This window comes from Tenrec ecaudatus, chromosome 17, assembly GCF_050624435.1.
Source record: "Tenrec ecaudatus isolate mTenEca1 chromosome 17, mTenEca1.hap1, whole genome shotgun sequence".
Taxonomy (NCBI): Eukaryota; Metazoa; Chordata; class Mammalia; order Afrosoricida; family Tenrecidae; genus Tenrec; species Tenrec ecaudatus.
The window spans coordinates 1,890,919-1,911,276 of NC_134546.1; the positions used below are offsets into that span (position 1 = coordinate 1,890,919).

The window sequence follows — 20,358 nt, forward strand, 5'->3', positions numbered from 1 at the left end:
AAAAACGCCCGCTTAAAATTTATACTTGTTTACGGGAAAAAAGTAACCAACGAGAAATATATATGATTTTAAAATGACAGAAAAGTCAATACTTTAACCAATATTTCTTTCACATTAAGAAAAACTTAAGGAGCAAACTTTAAAAAAGGCAAGACTGAACAGACAACTCACAGAAGAGCATATTCAAAAGACTAATAATCTTATTATTCAGGAAAAACCCACTATTGGGAATGAGATATTACACACTACGTCTTCTATCTAACTGGCATAAAACTTTAAATAATTTTAGTGACACTGGTAGAGCTGCCATGAGCCAAGCCCAGGCACCGGAGCGGGCAGAGGCTTCCTGGAGGGGATAGCAACATGTGTGAGGGCATTCCTCCACTGGCCTAAGACATGGACACAAATGCAGAACCATCATCATCATTCCCATCCATGAAAAACCAAGCAGATGGGGGTCACAGGGAATCTTTACAGATAGTGTCACTAAATAAAAAAAAGGGACATCTGAGGTCATCAGCGACGTTACAACACGACAGAACATTTTAAACAGTAAATAAATGCATGGTATAAAAGATTCTCTCACTCAATTATGAACCAGAGCAACAAACCCAAAGAGCTGAAGAAAATTCTTCAGAATGACGGTAGCAATGTGCAGGTTTTTTCATTTTTAAATACAGTTTTTCTTGACTCTCCCCACCCCCAATAAACAGTAATATTACAGGTTAAAAAACATCAAAGCTTGTTTGTAGTGCTATTTCACATACCTTGGTGGCGGTTACTGACGTGGCCAAGTTTGCCGTTTTGGAGGGAGAGCCATTGGAACTTGCTGGTGATGTCGGAGCCACCCCAGATTTACTGTTTGCACTGTTTGTTCCGTTAGCAGCACTGGCTGAGTGGGAGAACGTAAATTTGAAGCTACCAGAGGATGTCCTTTTGGGAAGGTTTTCTTTGTCTTCACTTTCCTTTGCTAAAGTGAAAGTAAAATTTTGCTAAGTGAACTCATCTAGAAAGGGCAATAACATTCAAATTTATTAAACAATGCTTTTGCTTTCTACCATCTAAAAATAGTGATCAATCTTCATGACTTGAAACCTTAGACATCATCTCAGGACTAGGAAGGACTGAAGGAATCACACAGCAAAATCAGGGGATACTTCCAGACTCACCAGTTGCCTGGCCTTTCCTCACAATGTCTTCCGACAGCTTCCACCATGCAGGCCCTAACTCTAGCACCCTCCCTGTAAGCGACCCTCCCTGCAGATGCCAACAGCGAAGGCCGCGGAGCATGCTTGGGCTACCCATCTCTCACTCCCCACACAGTGCAGGCTCCTTTCAGAGCACGTCTTTGGTGTCCAGTGCCCTTTATAAACGGATCATTGCAGCTTTTAACATTATCCTTTAAAAAGTGCGGCACCCAGCACTGCATGCAGTACTTCAAGGGGGACCCGGCTGCCGCCGGGCAGTGACTGTGAGGACTAAAATAAGGTCAGAGGCACCTTGTTCCTTAGACGATTACAAAAGACTTATTGCCCCCTTAGGCTCCGAGCACTTACAACTTACGGCATTAGTGACTGAAAAAAATGAATGAGGGGGGAAAACCAGTTCAGGGATAATGTAATAAATAAATGAAATGCTATTACTGAGATCTGCCTTTAGAAAATTACACACTCAAAATCATACTTATGTGTACTCCAGGAAATACTTTCATCTCTTCAAAACACATAAATTCAAAAATCTTTCATATGATATATACAGAGGAATATTCCAATGATGATAGTCAATCCACAGAATTAGACTAGTTCTTTTGAAAAATAACAGTAAGGTCTTAGTTTTACAGAACAAGTAAAGGCATGTTTGAAAGCCTAGAGGAGAAAATTTACTTTTACTTCCCTCTTCGTAATTTATCTTTCCGCAACTGTTCCAACACTCCGAATATTCAAAGTGCAGTTACTTCTCTGACATCTGTTTCCTCAGCTATAAAAGGCAGCAGCTCTCTGGCAGGTTTTTATGGACTAACAGGGTCTCTATTCTGACTGGCGATGTCAGTATAGAAAGCAAGCTTAGACTATTCATGGGAAATAAACTCTACGAAGACAGTGGGAATTTCTAAATTGCCAATAGCATCCCAAATTGCAGCACCTAGAAAACACATGGAAAACACGCAAAGAATTTCTAAGGAGATATGAAAAAATTCATAATTTCCCAAAGGCTGTAAGTCTAAGATTCATGGCTTTCATGTTTTACAAAAATTAATACCTTTTTTATTCTCCATAAATTTTTCGTAACTATCTGGAAAATCATCTTCTGGCTTAGACTTTTCCACTGGTGCCACGACTGCTTTTCCTTCCTCCTCTTCCTCTTCATTAAACCACATTTCTTCATCTTCTTCCAAGGCTTTGGCATCTCTGCGGAATCTGTTACTACGTAATATAGATGGTACACTGTAAGAAACATACCATAAATACTGAGTATTGCTTTACATACAGTTCGTGACCAGAGTAACCCGAGGGAAAACGATGCAACCAGACGCACTGGAGTCACTGTGATGGAGTCTCATTTATGTCGGAATCTTCTCAGTCAGGGTACTAAGGATGACCACCCAGGGCTCCAACGACTGGGGGGCAATACATTTTAATACCCGAGGGTGGTGGTGGTTTCTGCATGCAACTGTAAGGGCAAGGTGAGGTAGATGCTACATATGATCGCCTCTGCCATTTCTGTGAGCAAACATCATCACTGGTGAGGCTATGACGACAACTCCATTGGCCATCAGCCTCCTGGGTGTGGAGAGGCTGCAGCTATGCAGCCTCAAAGGCGTCGGAAGGTTTCCAGGGCATTCTGAATCTTTACAGGAGCAGATGACCTCATCTTTCGGCGTGTGGTGTGACTGGTGGGTGTGACTCTGATCCCCCACTCCCCTCCCCGCAGGTAGTAATTCATCACAGAAAGATGCAGGTGGCGGAGTGCACACGCACACACACCCCTCACCCGCCGCTCTTACACAATCCTCTGTTACCTAGTGATGAAAAAATGCCTGTAAGATCCAAATATAGCTCATTTGGAAAAACATTTTATAGTCAATAATTACAACATACTTAATACCTGTTGAGTTTCTGATTTTGTCTGTCTTTTTCTTGCTCATATTTGGTCTTCAATCCTTTGAATGTCTGAACATATTCAATCGATTCAAGGGCCTTGTAAAAGTTTTCCACTATATGTGCAGTAAGAGACTTGATGTCTTCCTGTGTAAGCACAAAATGTACACTTCAAATATAAGAAATTGCTTGTTAGGAGGAAAAAAGCAAAACAACTGTCTAATTCTAATACCAAAAGGGCCTCAAAGTACCTGTAAAAAAATCTTAGTTTCTTTATACATAGCCACGAATCCACAGAAACAGGAAGAATGGAGAATCAACTCAATGGAGCACTTTTGAGGAAATTAAAAAATTTGAAAAGTAAATGGGTTTTATCTTTTGTCTTCTATTTTTTGTACTTGTACTTTATAATCTAAAAAGCACTTTGAGGTGCATATTCACAGGATTTCCACACTAATTCTGTGAGAAAGGTTTCCTAACTCCCTTTTGTGGGGGAAGGGAGATTGAGGCTCCCTAACAAGCTGGACTCAGCCGGTCAGGCAGCAGGCCGGTGTGGCTCTACTTCAGCAATGTGTGGTGTTACAGGGCAAGCCTCCTTGGCACAAGCACAGGTGTCAGATAACCTGACACAAAGTCCGATAAACGATATGGTATTTTAGCGATAGGACCTAACTTCTCAACTCTTTAAACACTCTATGTGAACCAGTCTAGTCAATGCAAATCTATGAGTACAAAGCAGGCTCATTAAAAAAAAATTAAAACTGTAATGAAAGATTTTATAGATACTGTTAGTAACAAATACACAGAATACGTCTCTAAAAGATAGACATAGTCTGGTGAGATTTTAAAACTTTTTTTCTCACCCCCCACCAAACCTAACCCTTAGATTTTAAAATTTAGTAAATTTCCTTAGGCATCTCAAAAAAACAACAACAAAAGAAAGCAAAACATATGCAAAGATCATAGAAGCAGGTAAAGGGTTACGTTTACAAATTCAGTGTTCACTTATCAGTCAAGCAAGCTTATTTTAAGGAAAACAAACAGCCACGCAATAGGAACGGGGCTGTGACTGACAATCCACCCAGCTCATCAGTGTCTGACGAGCATTTTTAAAGGGAAAAGTTCACCTCTATTCACTGCATGGTACCCTGTGAGCCTAGGTTCAGATACTTGTGAGACAGTTAGCCATGTCCCCTTCTCTCACCTACGCATTTCAATCTTCTCTCCATCCTTTAAAGAGAAGCATGTCTTCAGTAGAAACCTAACCTGTAAGGACCCAAGCCTACAGAACAGGTTTCTAACTGACACTGCTTTTCACGCTTTCCGTCTTTGGCCCTTTCTCTTGAGGTTTGATTTTGGTGTCATGTGAAGAGGGTAATCGCTCTAAACCTATTAATATATCTTATCTGTATTCACAGTCTCTTCAGATCTTTTATGATTCATCTTTCGTTGCCTCAAGCTGAGTTATAACATACCTTCTAGCTCTATGCTACTAAATGGACCCTCTTGATGAAGTCACTTGATTTAATACTTGACTAAAATGTCCAACATAGTCCTGCAGTGTTTGGCCAATAAAAGCGGAACTAAAAATATAGAATATGGACTAAAAACCTAAAGTTTTTCACAATCTAATATGTTAATAACCACTTAAGCAGATAGTAAATAATTTTTTTAAACATTTCAGTTCACTGGTCATAGATTACAAAACATCAGAAATTATTTCAAAAGAAAAAGAGAAATTAAGAAACCATTTAATATAAACTTACCACTCTTATAAATTCAAACAATTCAACAACTGCTGAATTCAACAGATTGTACCGGGTTCCATTATCCAGGAGAGCATTTATAACTGGTTCAAAGAGATTCCCCTTGGTGATGTAACGGTTATAAAATTCATCTTTAAGGCCAATTATGCGCCTCATAAAGCGAAGAGCACCTAATTAACAAAAAAAGGCGGGGGGAGATAAAAACTCACATTCTTACTACATATTATTTATTATATAGTAAGTGTTTTGCCATAGGACAATAGGTAAGTATTAAGGTGGCGGAAGGACCTTGGGCCTCTACTCAAACACTCCCTTAATGCATGAATACTTTCTTTTTTTAAGTTGGAACTCTATGATGCTCACTCTCCCGACACAATTGCTGAAGCCAAAGTGGGTGAACAAGTAAATGTGGTGAAGAAAGCTGATGGTGCCCGGCTGTCAAAAGAGATAGTGACTGGGTCTTAAAGGCTTGAAGATAAACAAGCTGCCATCTATCTCAGAAGCAACAAAGCCCACATGGAAGAACACACCAGCCTGTGTAATCAAGTGGTCCCGAAGGGATCAGTTATCAGGCATCAAAGAACAAAAAATCGTATCATTGGCTGCACACCTCCATGATGGGATTGCTGAAGACAAATGGGTGCATAAGCAAATGTGGCGAAGAAAGCTGATGGTGCCCGGCTATCAAAAGAGATAGTGTCTGGGGTCTTAAAGGCTTGAAGGTGAACAAGCAGCCTTCTAGCTCAGAAGCAAAAAAGTCCACATGGAAGAAGCACACCAGCCTGTGCGATCACGAGGTGCCAAAGGGACCATGTATAAGGCATCATGCAAAAAAAAAAAAAAAAGATATATGTATGTGTATATATATGTGTGTATGTATACACACACACACACACACACACACACACACCATATTGAATGAAGTGCAGAGTGGAGACCCGAGGCCCAAGTGTCGACCACTGGAGATCCCCTCACAGAGGGGTTTAGGAGAGGAGACGGGTCAGTCAGGGTGCGAGGTAGTAACGATGAAGAACACAGCTTTCCCCCAGATCCTGGATGCTTCCTCCTTCCCAACTACCATGATGCGAATTCTACCTTGCAGGACTGGATAGGGCAGAGGTTGTACACTGGTACATATGGGAGCCGGAGGCACAGGGTATCCAGGGTGGACGATACCTTCAGGACCAAGGGTGTGAGGGGCGATGCTGGGAGAGTGGAGGGTGAGTGGGTTGCAAAGGGGGAACTGATTACAAGGCTCCACATGTGACCTCCTCCCTGGGAGATGGATGGCAGAGAAGGGGGGGGGGAAGGGAGACTCCAGATAGGGCAAGATATGACAAAATGACGATGTATAAATTACCAAGGGCACATGAGGGAGGGGGGAGTGGGGAGGGACGGGAAAATAAAAAGAGGGCCTGATGCAAAGGGCTTAAGTGGAGAGCAAATGCTTTGAGAATGATTGGGGCAGAGAATGTACGGATATGCTTTATACAATTGATATATGTATATGTATGGATTGTGATAAGAGTTGTATGAGCCCCTAATAAAATGTAAAAAAAGAAAAAAAAGAACAATAGATAAGCTCTTCTAAAATATAAAAAGAAAAACTTCAATACAAATAACTGGGCTTTGAGAAGAATAGTGTTTCCAGTAGTCTACTCAAAACCTGTGTCAACTTTGTAACCACAACTATGAACAAATAAATGACATCTGGGCCACAAAGACCCAGCAGACCACTTATGAAATTAAGTCAAACCACACACAAGAAATTCTGGCAGTGCTAAGGGGGGGCGGTGCTAGCACGTGCTGAGAAAGCCCAGGCAGGTGGCGCTCCCAGTCGGTGGGGCGGTCACGGATGTGAGCACGGGAGCGGCGCAACCTGCCCACACGGCCTGAGAGGCCCAGGGCAGAGACCTAGGAGCGTCTGTCTGCCTTTCTTACAGCTGAAGTACGCCCACTGCCAGTTAACAGGAAGATGAAGAGCTTACTTCTTTGATAGAAGTCCCAGTTCCACTACCACAAGCATGACAGTCCCACTGGTTTGGAACACGCATTTGTGAAGTAACACTACATTCAAAATACACTGACTTCATTCCACTGTTTACCAAGTGCATGTGAGCGATTTTGTCTTAGATCTGACTTTGTAAAAGAATGATAGGTGACCAATATACTTTGACTTTTCACAATTCGAAACACTCTAAAAAGCCTTTTAAAGCCTCTTGCCAAATAAAATAATATTTTTATAGAACACAAAACACTGTGATTTTAATGATTTATTTCTATGTTTCGAAATCCCTTACTTGGAGCCCCGGTGGTGTAGTGGTTACATGGTTGGGCTACTAACCACAAGGTCAGCAGTACCAAATCACCGACTCCTTTGGAGAAAGAAGAGGCTTTTTACTCCTGTAGAGAGTTAAAATCTCAGAAACCCACAGGGCAGTTCTGTCCTGTCCTATGTGCCATTATGAGTCATAATCAACTCAATGGCAGGGAGTGAGAGAGATCCCTTATTATAACCTTTCTCTTAAATTAGTGCATTTATTCTATAGGTAGCACTAGTCAAATAAAGTTTATAAACATAGGCTTCTGATTTTATACATCAGTCCCTCATTGCAACCCTGTTGACTGGAAAAGGAAACTATTAAATAAAGAAGCTTCAACCACACCAACAGTTCTGAAACCACATCTGAGACTAAAAAAGGCCACATAAGACGTAAATTAATGTTAACACTAAAGACATGTGTGGAGAAGTACTAGATTGATAGTATCATGGCTTTTGGAGGACATAAAGAAGTGTCAACAAAAGGCATCTAACATAATGCTGGTGAATAAACTGACATGTACACAAAGTTACAGACAGCATCTTCACACACAATCATGACTATCCTACAATACAAAATAGATGTTTAATAAGAGAGAGCTAGGTCAATTACGATATGCCGACATTAATGACAGTACTACTTTGTAGTCATCAAAATGGACAATGACAGAAAAGCCTAACATGGAACATCAATTCTTCCAATATTAATATAAAAAATTAACACCAGCCTGTATGATTGAGAAGGGTCAACAGGATCAGCTATCAGAAGAGCCAAACCAAGCAATGTTATCGATGCAAACAAGGAGGGTTGCAATTCTACCTCACAAATCCCGCTAGACCAGAGCATGTACACGGGTATAGATAGGACCTGGAAACACAGGGGATCCAGGATAGATGAACCCCTCAGGACCAGTGGTGAGAATGGCGATAGCAGGAGGGTAGAGGGAGGGTAGGGTAGAAAGAGGGAACCTATTATAAGGATCTACATATAACCCCCTTCATGGGGGATGGACAACAGAAAAGTGGGTGAAGGGAGATGTTGGACAGTGTAAGATACGACAAAATAATAAGTTATAAATTATCAAGGGGTCCTGAAGTAGGGTGAGGCGGGGAGGGAGTTGATACCAAGGGCTCAAGTAGAAAGAAAATGTTTTGAGAATGATGATGGCAACAAATGTACAAATGTGCTTGACACAATGGATGTATGTATGATTGTGATAAGAGTTGTACGAGCCCCCAATAAAATGATTAAACAAAAAAAATCACACACACAAAAAAACAAGGAGGGTTGGAGTGGAGACCCACAGCCATATGTAGACAACTGGACATCCTCTTATAGAAGGGATGAGTCAGCCAGTATAGCATTGGTGAAACACACAACATTCCTCTAGTTCTTTAATGCTCCCCCCACTCAATCCCCATCCTGACCCCAGTTAAACTTCACAAATCCTGCTAGACATTGGTATAGATAAGAGTTATCGACATGGAGTCCAGGACATATAAATTCCTCAGATTCAATAATGGGAGTAGAGATACCATGATAGTAGGGGGACTGTGGGGGAGAAAAGGGGAACCGGTAACAATGATGGATGTATAACCTTCCCAAAGGGGGACGAATAACAAACATGGATGAAGTGAGACAGCAGATGATGTAAAATATGAAAATACAAATAATTTGTAAATGATCAAGGGTCCCCAAAGGTGGGAGAGTGGGGGTTGGGGTGGAGAAGAGGAGCCAATACCAAGGGTTCAAATAGAAAGATGTTTTGAAAATGGCGATGGCAACATATATACACGTTTGCTTGATGTAACTGATGTATGGATTGTTGGAATATCTATAAGAGTCCCCAATAAGATTATTAAAAAATATTAACTTTATTGTGGTCAGAAAGAACTAGAGGAAATTATTTTGAGGTTATTGCTCAACAACTAAGGGAAAGGGAACTTGATAGATACAATAGCTTACAGTAAAGATACTAAAATGGCCTAAGATAATCCTTCTCATTTATTTCATCTAGTGAACAGACAGCCCAGAAGTAAACATACTACATAGGAACAAGCTAATTTCCATTAAAGATGGAAAATGTCATCTCATCCATACTGCTACTGGCACATAGGGTTAGTCACCCATAAGAGAACACAGCCCTCATGTCATAGCACATGCAAGAACCATCTCCACATGTATTACATATGGAAGAGTTAAGGGGGGAAATCAACAGTAAAAAACTACATGGAAGTTTAAAGGACATGGAATAGTAGGATATTCACCACTTGGCCGTCAGTTTGTCGTACTGTGTTGGCTTGTGATGCTGGAAGCTATGTCATTGCTATTTCAAGTAACAGTAAGGTCACTCACAGCCAATAGGTTTCAGCAGGGCTTCCAGACTAGGAAGAGACTATGAAGAAGAACTAAGCTTCCCACTACAGAGGAGTCAGCCACTGACAACCCTATGAACATGGAAATATTAGCAGAGACAATGGCAGAAGATGAGCCCCTCAGGCCAGAGGGACCCAAAACACGACTGAGGAAGAAGTGCTTTCTCAAAGTCGAGTCGACCATAATGCGCGGATTTGATGGAGTCAAGTCTGCAGTAGTAGAGCCTTTGGGACGTTCATTTGCTGATTGGGCACTAATCATAATGAGAACAGCAGCAAACAGCAATAATTAATCAGTGGAAGTTGGAGTGTTTGAAGTTTTGAACCTAGGATAATTGACGTTGTTAAAAATGAATTGGAGTGCATAACAAACGACAGTCTAGGTATTAATGAACTGTAAATGGACTGCCATTGGCCATTTTGAATCAGAGAATCATATGGTTTACTTTTCCAGAAAAGATACAATTCAAGAGGAATTGCTTTGCACAAGGCCTCTTTAAAGCATTGAACAGAAACTATCTAACTTTGAAGACTAAGGTGTAACAGTCCCAGGACACGGTCTTTTCAATGGTCTCACGTACATGAGAAAGTTGGATGTTAAATAAGGAAGACTGATGCACAACTATGGACTTGGTGAAGAATATTAAAAGTACTCTGTCCTGCCAAAGAACAAGCAGGTCTGTCTTGGAGGATGTTGTCTGTCAGTCAACATGCTCTGTAGTGGCATGGACGGCAAGACTTAAGTCTGAAAAATCCTGAACATGCGGAATGGAGTGGCAGCGGAAGGCCTTCGAAGAGATGGATTGACACAGTGGCTCAACGATGGGCTGCAGCATAAGAGCAATTGGGAGGATGGTGCAAGACTTGTGGGCATTTTGTCCTGTTGTGCAGGGGTTGCTATGACTCAGACCAGCACATTTCAACAGCACACGAGGATATGGAAGATTTTCCTAAGACAAAAAGCTCAAAAGCCATAAAAGAGAGAGACGTATTTGTTAGCGTAGAGAATTTTACTGTGCTATTAAGTTGAAACTTCTAAAGGTATATTGAAAGTGCATAAACATTTAGTCCTGGCAATCCCAAGATTGGTAATCCATCCTTTAGAAATAAACAAACCAGTACTTAAAGATTCATGTATTAGGTTATTAGTGTCATTTATAGTGGCAAAACACAGCAAACAATCTTGTAATTTATTCACTGGCCAATTGAAGAACAAATTATAGGAGAGCCATGTTAAGGAACATCACTTGTCTACGTTTATGAAAAACTACAGTGCATACCATACTGAGTGATCTACAACAACAAAAAGAGGCTGGGAGATGAGGTAGCATGATCTTATTTTGAAAAACAAAAGAATCCTATACCTGCTGTGGAAAAGGAGTGGCTATAAAGACATTAAAAAACCAAAGTAGAAAGGAGGTAATCTTTTGTCTACACATTAAATTATACATATGAACTTCAACTATCATCTTTGTGACCAGAAAAAATCTACAGGCCCCTTTCATCTGGAGGAAGGTTTCTTTTATCTTCTCTTGGAAGAAAGACTATGAAGACTAAGGAAAGTTTGTAGCTGGTCAAAAATCCACACTAGAACCAACAAGCACAGGGCTTAAGTTTAATTATTACTGGTCAAGTGGTTTCAGAGACTCCCCAGGGTATTTCGCTAGTTCAGTGACTAGCCTGAATTACAAAGAAAGATTTCAAGGCCCATACATGTAAGACATTTTAAGAGTAACTGCTAAATAAGAGTTTGATAAAGCAGCTTTAGAAGGCTTTCCTGATGGAATTATGTCACTGCACATGGTGTTATATGACAAATAAAATTATGACAATGGAATGTAAATGGGAACAAAATGTGGAATTGGAAACCCTAAATCCTAATACTTTTGAGTTTTAAATACAACAGAAAATTTTAGTACTTTCTCATAAGCCTTTTAAATAGCATACACATTGCTTAAAAAATACCCCGAGTAACTTTGGCTTTTATCTGAATTAAAAACATTGTTCTATAAACATTTTATAAGACAGTTCAATATATTGTTACTTACACAATGCCAGGAAAGTGTGCTTTGAATTCATCAAGACCAAGACTCTTCTCAGTAAATCTTTGTTCATAATATAGTTTTTTATGTGATATGTGTGATGTTCCACACAAAATGTGAGTAACTCTAAAATTAAGGCAAGTAGCTGTGCTGTTTGGTAATTATCTATAAGAGAAAGTTATCACATACAAATAAATATGATAATCCAGCTAAGTAGGCATGTGTATAAACAAAGGTTATATCCAACATTTTAGGCTAAAAGTACAACTTTTTTTTCCAGTTTCCCTATTCATTAGGAATACTATGCACTTCAAACTTTTCATTAGGTAGCCTTCTCTAAAAGAATGACAAATTATAATAAAAATAATATTCAAGACTCGTGTTTGTGTGAAATATTTAATAATTTTAAGTTAGAAAAATTCAATTGAAGTTTAATGACATGAAATAAAACCTAGTTGTATCGATCACATCAAGGTATTTTCTTTTTTTTTTTTCCTTTCATTTTTTAAATCATTTTATTGGGGGCCGGTACAACTCTCATCACAATCCATATATCCATCCATTGTGTCAAGCACATTTGTTGCCATCATCATTCTCAAAAACATTTTCTTTCTACTTGAACCCTTGGTATCAGCTCCTCATTTTCCCTTTCCCTTCCCACTCCCCTCCCTCAGGAACCCTTGATAATTTATAAATTATTATTATTTTGTCAGTATCACTGTCTGACGTCTCCCTTCACCCACTTTTCTGGTGTCCGTCCCCCAGGGAGGGGAGTTCTATTTAGATTCTTGTCATCGGCTCCTCTTCTACCCCACATCATGTTATTTTCAACGTCAGATTAGTATCATCCACAAGAAAAGCATACTGAACTCGATCTATGAACATCAGCCTTAAAGAATAGAAATAGTAACTGACACCACAGAGTTCCCTTCACTGTATTAAATCAACAGGAACACACATGGTGTAGATATTTTGTGGAATATGATGTTAGTGGGATTAAATTGGGCATTCTTTTAAATAACAGAATGATTACAGAATATATATGGTACAATTCTGATAATTTCAAAAATTTCAACTTTAAATACAAGTAGAGTTTTACTTGCTCTGGACCAGTTTGTAAAAAGTCAACAACATAGCCAATATTCGAACTAGGCTCTCACAATTGAGAACAATTTCTCTTATCAGCCCACAAATTTCATCTATAATTTTTTGTTTTACCTATTTATAAAACAATGATCTACAATGTTAATTAAATATATTGTTTTCACTGCCCAAAATTAATATACAACACTTGCCATTCTATCATTAACCAGCTCCATCTCTACATAGCCTCCTTGCTGTACAGCTGGTTGGCTGGGAGAAACGAGCTGTCTTAGATTTACGAAGGGCTCACAGAAACAGGATGCTAACTGAGCACAACACACACATTGTCAATATGTCCAGGACCACAATTGGTACGTATGCTCCAAAAAGAAACAAGAGTGTTTAGATCAGACTCTAAAACCTTATCTAAATTTAATATTGTCATTAGATTGGTTCCTAATGATCTTCGTCTTAGTTTACTATCGCTATCAATAAGAACAAGCTGTATCTGCAACTTTCAAATGTTTTTCCAACAGAGCATTAAGAAAACAGGGTAGAGATTTACAGAAAAACCAAAACCAAAATTCCAACTGGAATTTTTTTCTTTCCTATTAGAGAAAATGGAAAAATTTAAACAATAAAAATATAAATCTACTCTTGAATTTTGTTTTTATGTTGAAATTATGCTTTTCTTCGTCGTGTAAAAATGCACTATGCATTATACCGAGTAGTAAAAAAACTCATCATGTACTTTAATTCATAAGATATGAGCTGATACTTACCTGGACAAATTGTGTTGTTTCTGTTAGATCCCACTATATTATCTACTGGGAAAAAAAAAGTTTCATTAATAGTAGCTCACATTTCCCTGACATTTTACAATATAGAAAGCATATCTTCAATTACCCTCATAATGACCACGGAGAGTTAGTTGCTTCAATCATATATTTATCTGGAAACTGTTACCAAACTGAGTGTACATGTAGAATAATTGACAAGAATACAGCATAAAGATGCTAATATAAGTGAGACCACATCCAAAGATAAGGGCTGGAAGGAGAGAACGGTATCAGAGCTTAAAAGGGGAGCGCTCAATTTGCAGAAGAGAAGGCTGTGGATGACTGTGGAAGCCCCAGATCTAGTTGCAGGGTCCACAGAGGGCTGAATGCCTCCTGACTTCCTTCTGCAGAGTCCAGGGCTGCGAACAGCCTTGCTTCCGATGGAGAACACTGTCCAGTCGCTTACGGCAGATGTAGCGAGGTTAAAATGGAACACCTTATCAACTGATCTCCCTTTGACCCACTTTACAGCTGATTCAGTTTTGAATATCTTCTGCTTCTTTTTCAATTGGGCTTTATATATGTTTTGTCTGGTCATTGTTGTTTCTTTTGGTTTTGTTTGTGCTTTGTATGATTTTGTGTACATGAAATTCTGGATAAATAAATCTAGAGACAGGAACTGGATTAATAATTACCTAAGAGTACAGCATGGCTGGCAAGGTTGGGGAGAAAAGGGGCGGTAACAGCAATGACTACAAGAAGAACACGGTCTGAAACGGACTGTGATGGTGACGGCACAGCCTTTTTTAATATGGTTAACAATAAACTTGTATGGTATGTGAATTAAACACCAATCAACTTTAAAAAGAGATAAGGCTAATATATATTTGTGTTCTTATTTTCAAATAAAATACACGTAAGTTCTGATATCAAGGCACACGCCCACGAGCAAGTATAGGTATACTGGCACAGGAAAACAGTTCAAGAATATATATTGGAACATTGCTGGTAACAGTAAAACTCTACAAACAACTTAGATGTGCAATACAAAATAGCTAAACTCCAACAGACACAGACAAGAAAATATCATTCCGGAGTTAAAGTGACTAAAAATATAGGCAAAAGTATAAACAGTACCTCAAAAAACAGCTCTGCTCAAAATTACAACCAAGTACGGAGATGCCAGTGTGCCCCACCCACACATCTTTGACTTGACTAGTTTACTGACTGCTTCTCAGAGTCCTCTGTTTATACGAGTGAGCGTGGTAGCATGATCATGTGATTTACATAGCATAGACTAATGGAATTTAAGAGATCAGAAACATCTATGGTTAAGTTAAATATCACAGAATTCAAAACTGCCTAATTATACACATAACTCTGAAAACCTGAGGGGAATACTTAAAACCCTGATAGGATTCTTTATTCAGATTGTTTCAAAAATATTTTTTCAAAAAAATAAAACAGTATTTTTTCCAAAGTAATGCCAGAAAGTATAGCTGCACATTATAGGTTTAATGTGCACAGGAAAAATTACACAAAATGTAATCAACAAACATTAAAAAACAACAATTTTCCTGTGTATACAATATTGGCATAATGATTGTACATTTAGAATGGTTGAAAGAATTAAAAAAAAAACATTGTCTATTTTAACTTTAGCTAAACCAATCAACTTCAGAACCTGATGTGATGTGAAACAGTTTTTACTATATTGACAAATTATCCCATTACATGTTGGCTCCCTCCAAGATTCTAACGCAGTCAGATGCTGACAGTTTTGCCTCACCTCTACCCATTCTACTAATTTTGGAAGTCTCTTTCTTTCACCTTTTTGTCACACTTTCTGTATCATTTTTTTCAAAGGACACACACACACAGGCGGAAATCATGATTTTATATTGCAGCTGAAATTTTCAGTAGTAATTTCTCTGTCATAAAGGTAACAAACAGTCAGTTAAGTATATTGATATTTCACCCTTCTTTTAAAAGGAAAATCCTAAGGAGATAAAGATGAGACCTTACCTTTTTCACATTTGTCCTCTGAAGTGTTGGCCAAAAGTGGTGCTGTGAGGACATGCATACAATGGTTGTAGAAGAAGTTCAGAAATTCACTTTTTTCAGTTTTCTGCAATATACAGAATTGTAAAAATACTATTACCTTTGTAATTAACAATTTCAAAAACTAGCAGTATAGATCATACACAAACAACAGATGATTTAAGATACTGCCCAAGAATTTAAAAATTGGTTATATGCACCTCAATTTTATTTCTGTAGAATTGAAATATTTCAGGTTATAGATTAAACAAAAATTGAACAAGAAAAAGATCAAATTGTATTATAAAATATTTTCAAATAGTCGAAATAGTTTTCACATTTGTGATCTGAAATGCAACGAAGCAATCAAATAACAGAAAAAAACCACCACGCTACACAATGGCAATTTAAGTGCTCGAAATGTTTGCTCCAGGTTGCTGCTGTTGGCAGTGCCCTCAGGCCACTTCCGAACCACAGCAACGTATGCACAGCGAGCCGAGCGCTGGCTGCCCTGAGCCATTTCCACAACTGTCCCTGAGCTCGAGCCCACTGGTGCAGCCTTGACGGCCTTGCCTCTTCGGCTGTCCCTCTGCATCACCAAACATGACGTGCTTCTCAAGCAACTGGCCTCTTGACAACGTGTTCAAAGTATGTCAGAACCAGTCTCACCACCGCAGCCTCTGGGGGGACCCTGGCTGTCACTCTAAGACAGAGCCGCTAGTCGTTCTGGTAGTCCATGATACTTTCAATGTTTTTTTGGCAGCACAATTCAAATGTATTAATTCTTCTTCTGTTTTCTTTGTTCAGTTTCCAATTTTCCCATGCTTACAAGGCAGTTTAAAATACCATGGTATCGGTCAGGGGCACCTTAGTCCAGAAAGCACACTTCCTTGTTTCTCAACACTCCCAAAGAGCTCTTATGGAGATTGACCCGTAAAGAATACAAATAGGGATCTCTTCCAGTCAGTTGGACGGGTACCTGTCTTCCAAATTTCCAGGCGCAGACGAGCAAGTGCTGCCAGTGCTCCTTCAGCTGTCTGAAACATTTCGATGGGGATTTCATCACTTCCTGGAGTCTTGTTTTTGGTTAACGCTTTCAGGCTCTTGATTAGATGCTACCTCCTAAACGATGGAATCTTGACTAGTTCTTTTTGGTCCAGTGACCCTGTGTTTTCCTACATTCTTCGCTGAATACTTCCTGCATCACTCAAACGTTTACCCATAGAATTTTTCACTATTGGAAACTGAAGCTCATTTTTTCCTGGAGTTCGTTCAGTTTAAGATGTGGGAAAATGTTTCTCCCCTTTTGGTTTTTCATGCACAGGTCTTTGCATATTTCATTATAATATTTAGTTTGGTCTTCTCCAGCTGCCCTTTGAAATTTTCTATTCAGCTCTTTAATCATTTCTTCCATTTTCTTTAGCTACTCTACCATTAAGAGCAAGTTTTAGGGTCCCTTCTGACATCTACTTTAACCTTTTTTAGTCTCCTGTCTTTTTAATGACCTTTTGCTTTCTTGATGAATGGTGTTCTTCATGTCCTCCCACAGCTCATCAGGTCTTCTGTCGTTAGTGTTCAATGCATCCAATGTGTTCTTCAGATGTTCTTGAAATGCAGGTGGGGCAGACTCAAGGTCAAATTGGCTCTTGTGGACTTATTTTAATTTTCTTCAGCTTTAACCTGACGTTACGTATGAGCAATTGATGGTCTCTTCCAGCTTCTCCTTTGTTTACTCCCACAGGAGTAGGCATTTTGATTTCTGTGTGTTCCATCTGGAGGAAGTCCCTAAGTATAGTTGCTTTTTATGTTGTTGAAAAAAAGTATTCACTGTTTTTAAAAGTTCTACTACAAAATTATCTAAAACTGACTAAATAAAAATGTTTATCTCAGAGTAATTTCTTACATTATTAGTAGCCAGCATGTTCTCTGGATCAATTAGAGTTCGTAGAAGTCCCATTAATTGAACAGCACCTCCTAGCTCAGGATCAGTATCACAGATCATTTGTTCAATTATTACATTAATGAGGAGAATATCCTGAAAGAAAACATATGCCCGTTAGCTCTACTTCAGTTAACAGAATTCCCCCCGCCCGTCACAGTTTTTCAAAGTTCTATGAACACTAGAGTGGAAATCACCACCCTGCTAAAATGAGCCAAACAAAAAAAGCAGCGCACGAACAAGCTTACAATGCCATCCACACAGCAAAGCGGGAGACTTACCAGCAAGTCTTATTCTCGGGATGCCTGACAGATTTTGATTCTAAGCTTAAGCCTTAGGCACAAATCTAGAAGTTCACTAACAAGCCAGATCACACCCAAGTGCAGATTATCCTAGGCCCTAACTAGAAAATACTTCACAGCAAAAAACGAGAAAAATTACCTAGTATACAACTCTCCACAGGAGGTGAGTGGGAAAACACTGTGAAATATAATGATCTAATGTCAAATAAGGAGGCCTGGTGGTGCAGTGGTTGTGTGCCAGGCTATGATCCGCATGGTCGGCAGTTCGAAACGACCAGCAGCTCCTCGCGATAAAGACTGGGGTTCTACTCTTTTAAAGTTAGTCTCGGAAGCCCACAGGGTCTCGCTACGTGTCAGCACTGACTCCATGGCAGTGGGAGGTGGTGCTGTTGGGAAAGTGTTGGAAGTGCAAGGTTGGTGTTTCAAATCCACCAGCAACTCCAAGGGAAAAGGCGAGGCTATCTGCTTCCATAAAGATTTGAGTCCTGGGAAGCCTACATTGGTTCAGAACGACCTGAATTTGATTGGATGATAGTGAGTTTGGTTTTGGGTTGCGAAATGTCAAAGTATTACTTTAGTAAATGGTCTTGGATCTTGAAATAAAGTCCCACAGATAAAGAATTTGCCTACTACTTATATTGTTTAAATAGGAAAACTAAGCTTAAAATGTTAGAAAGTGACTGTCCACAAAGGAAAAAAAAAAACATTGACACCAACTCTGGATCTGAAAATGATTATTTTTGGCGACAGAAAAATGGCAGTGAAATGGAAATGAAATAAGGCACCGACTGCATGGCACGTTGGGAGAATGTCTTACGTTGGGAGAATTCTGCAGGAATAAAAAGCCTCTTTAGAAGGCGCTTTTGCAAATGTGTTGAAGAAAGCTGATGGTGCCCGGCTATCAAAAGAGATAGTGTCTGGGGTCTTAAAGGCTTGAAGGTGAACAAGCGGCCATCTAGCTCAGAAGCAAATAAGCCCACATGGAAGAAGCACACCGGCCAGTGCGATCACGAGGTGCCCAAGGGACCAGGTATAAGGCATCATGCAAAAAAAAAAAGATATAAGTGTGTGTATGTATGTGTATATATGTGTATATGTATATATGTAGGTGTATATATGTATATATATATCATATTAAATGAAGGGGGAAGTGCAGAGTGGAGACCCAAGGCCCAAGTGTCGGCCAATGGAGATCCCCTCATAGAGGGGTTTAGGAGAGGAGATGGGTTAATTAGGGTGTGAGGCAGTATCGATGAAGAACACAGCTTTCCCCCAGATCCTGGATGCTTCCTCCCCCCAACTACCATGATCCGAATTCTACCTTGCAGGGCTGGATAGGACAGAGGCTGTACACTGGTACATATGAGGGTTGGAGGTACAGGGAATCCAGGGTGGATGATACCTTCAGGACCAAGGGTGTGAGGGACGATGCTGGGAGAGTGGAGGGTGAGTGGGTTGGAAAGGGGGAACTGATTACAAGGATCCACATGTGACCTCTTCCCTGGGAGAGGGACAGCAGAGAAGGGGGGAAGGGAGACTCCAGATAGGGCAAGATATGACAAAATAACGATGTATAAATTACCAAGGGCATATGAGGGAGGGGGGAATGGGGAGGGAGGGGGGGAAAAAAAAGAGGACCTGATGCAAGGGGCTTAAGTGGAGAGCAAATGCCTTGAGAATGATTGGGGCAGGGAATGTATGGATGTGCTTTATACAATTGATGTATGTATATGTATGAACTGTGAAAAGAATTGTATCAGCCCCAATAAATTGTTAAAAAAAAAGAAGGCGCTTTTGTTACAGTTTATGTTGATCACTCCTAAACTTAATGTACTTCTTTCTCCACACACACCAATCTCCTGAGAAGCTTATTTAGGATCTGAAATGTAGTCACAGTTAACAATGCTGAGAGAAGGAACTGAGGCTTTTGAAGACAATGGATAATATTTGAACCAGTTAGGCTAATTAGGGCTATATGCCTTATGACGCTTTGGTGGCAGAGTGCAATACATATTGAATTGCTGGCTTCAAAATCAGTGGCTTGAACCCACCAGTCACTCCGAGGGATAAAAACGAGGCTATCTGCTTCCACAGAGATTTAAAGTCTCAGAAACCCAAAGGAGCAGTTCTACAGTCCTATCGGGCCGCTAGGAGTCTGAACTGCTTAGACGGCAGTGGGTTTGCTTTTGTGTGTCTGTCCCTATGCTCCTTCGAAACGAGTATGGAAAGACTTCGTCTCATACATGTTGGACATGTCCCTGGAGAAGTCTAGCTCTCATGCTTGGTGTACAGGAGCGGATCAGTGAAAAAGAGGTAGACTCTTGACTAGACAGACTGACAGACCCGCTACAACAACGGCTTGAATACACAGAGATTGTGAGCACAGCATAGGACGGGTAGCTTTTCATTCTGTTGCACATCCACAAGATGACTTGACTGTGCTAGAACCAATGACACGGCACCTGACGACACTTGGCAAGGAAGGAGTCCTGATGACACTGGTTAAGGCCGTTGGCTGCTAACCAAAAGGACAGCAGTTCAAACAGAGCAGGCCTTCCACATGAACAGACGGAGCAGACAGGTCAATAGAGATGACAACAGACCAGGCCTTCC

At 39.9% G+C, this 20,358-nt stretch overlaps 1 protein-coding gene across 6 annotated transcripts in view; it reads right to left on the reverse strand.

Annotated features, from left to right (window-relative positions):
* The window catches only part of PPP4R3B (protein phosphatase 4 regulatory subunit 3B), a 70,558-nt gene that overhangs the window by 11,988 nt on the left and 38,212 nt on the right, over positions 1-20,358 (reverse strand). For 2 of the 6 annotated variants that reach the window (XM_075536101.1, XM_075536096.1), the window contains 8 exons: positions 17,408-17,539; positions 15,490-15,592; positions 13,468-13,512; positions 11,609-11,767; positions 4,865-5,034; positions 3,106-3,245; positions 2,260-2,444; positions 768-970 (listed from right to left, as the gene is read on the reverse strand). In XM_075536101.1, coding sequence (XP_075392216.1) covers positions 768-970; positions 2,260-2,444; positions 3,106-3,245; positions 4,865-5,034; positions 11,609-11,767; positions 13,468-13,512; positions 15,490-15,592; positions 17,408-17,539 — 1,137 coding nt within the window. The remainder of the gene's footprint in view (positions 1-767; positions 971-2,259; positions 2,445-3,105; positions 3,246-4,864; positions 5,035-11,608; positions 11,768-13,467; positions 13,513-15,489; positions 15,593-17,407; positions 17,540-20,358) is intronic. The other 4 variants (XM_075536097.1, XM_075536098.1, XM_075536100.1 and 1 more) reach the window with 4 other exon arrangements.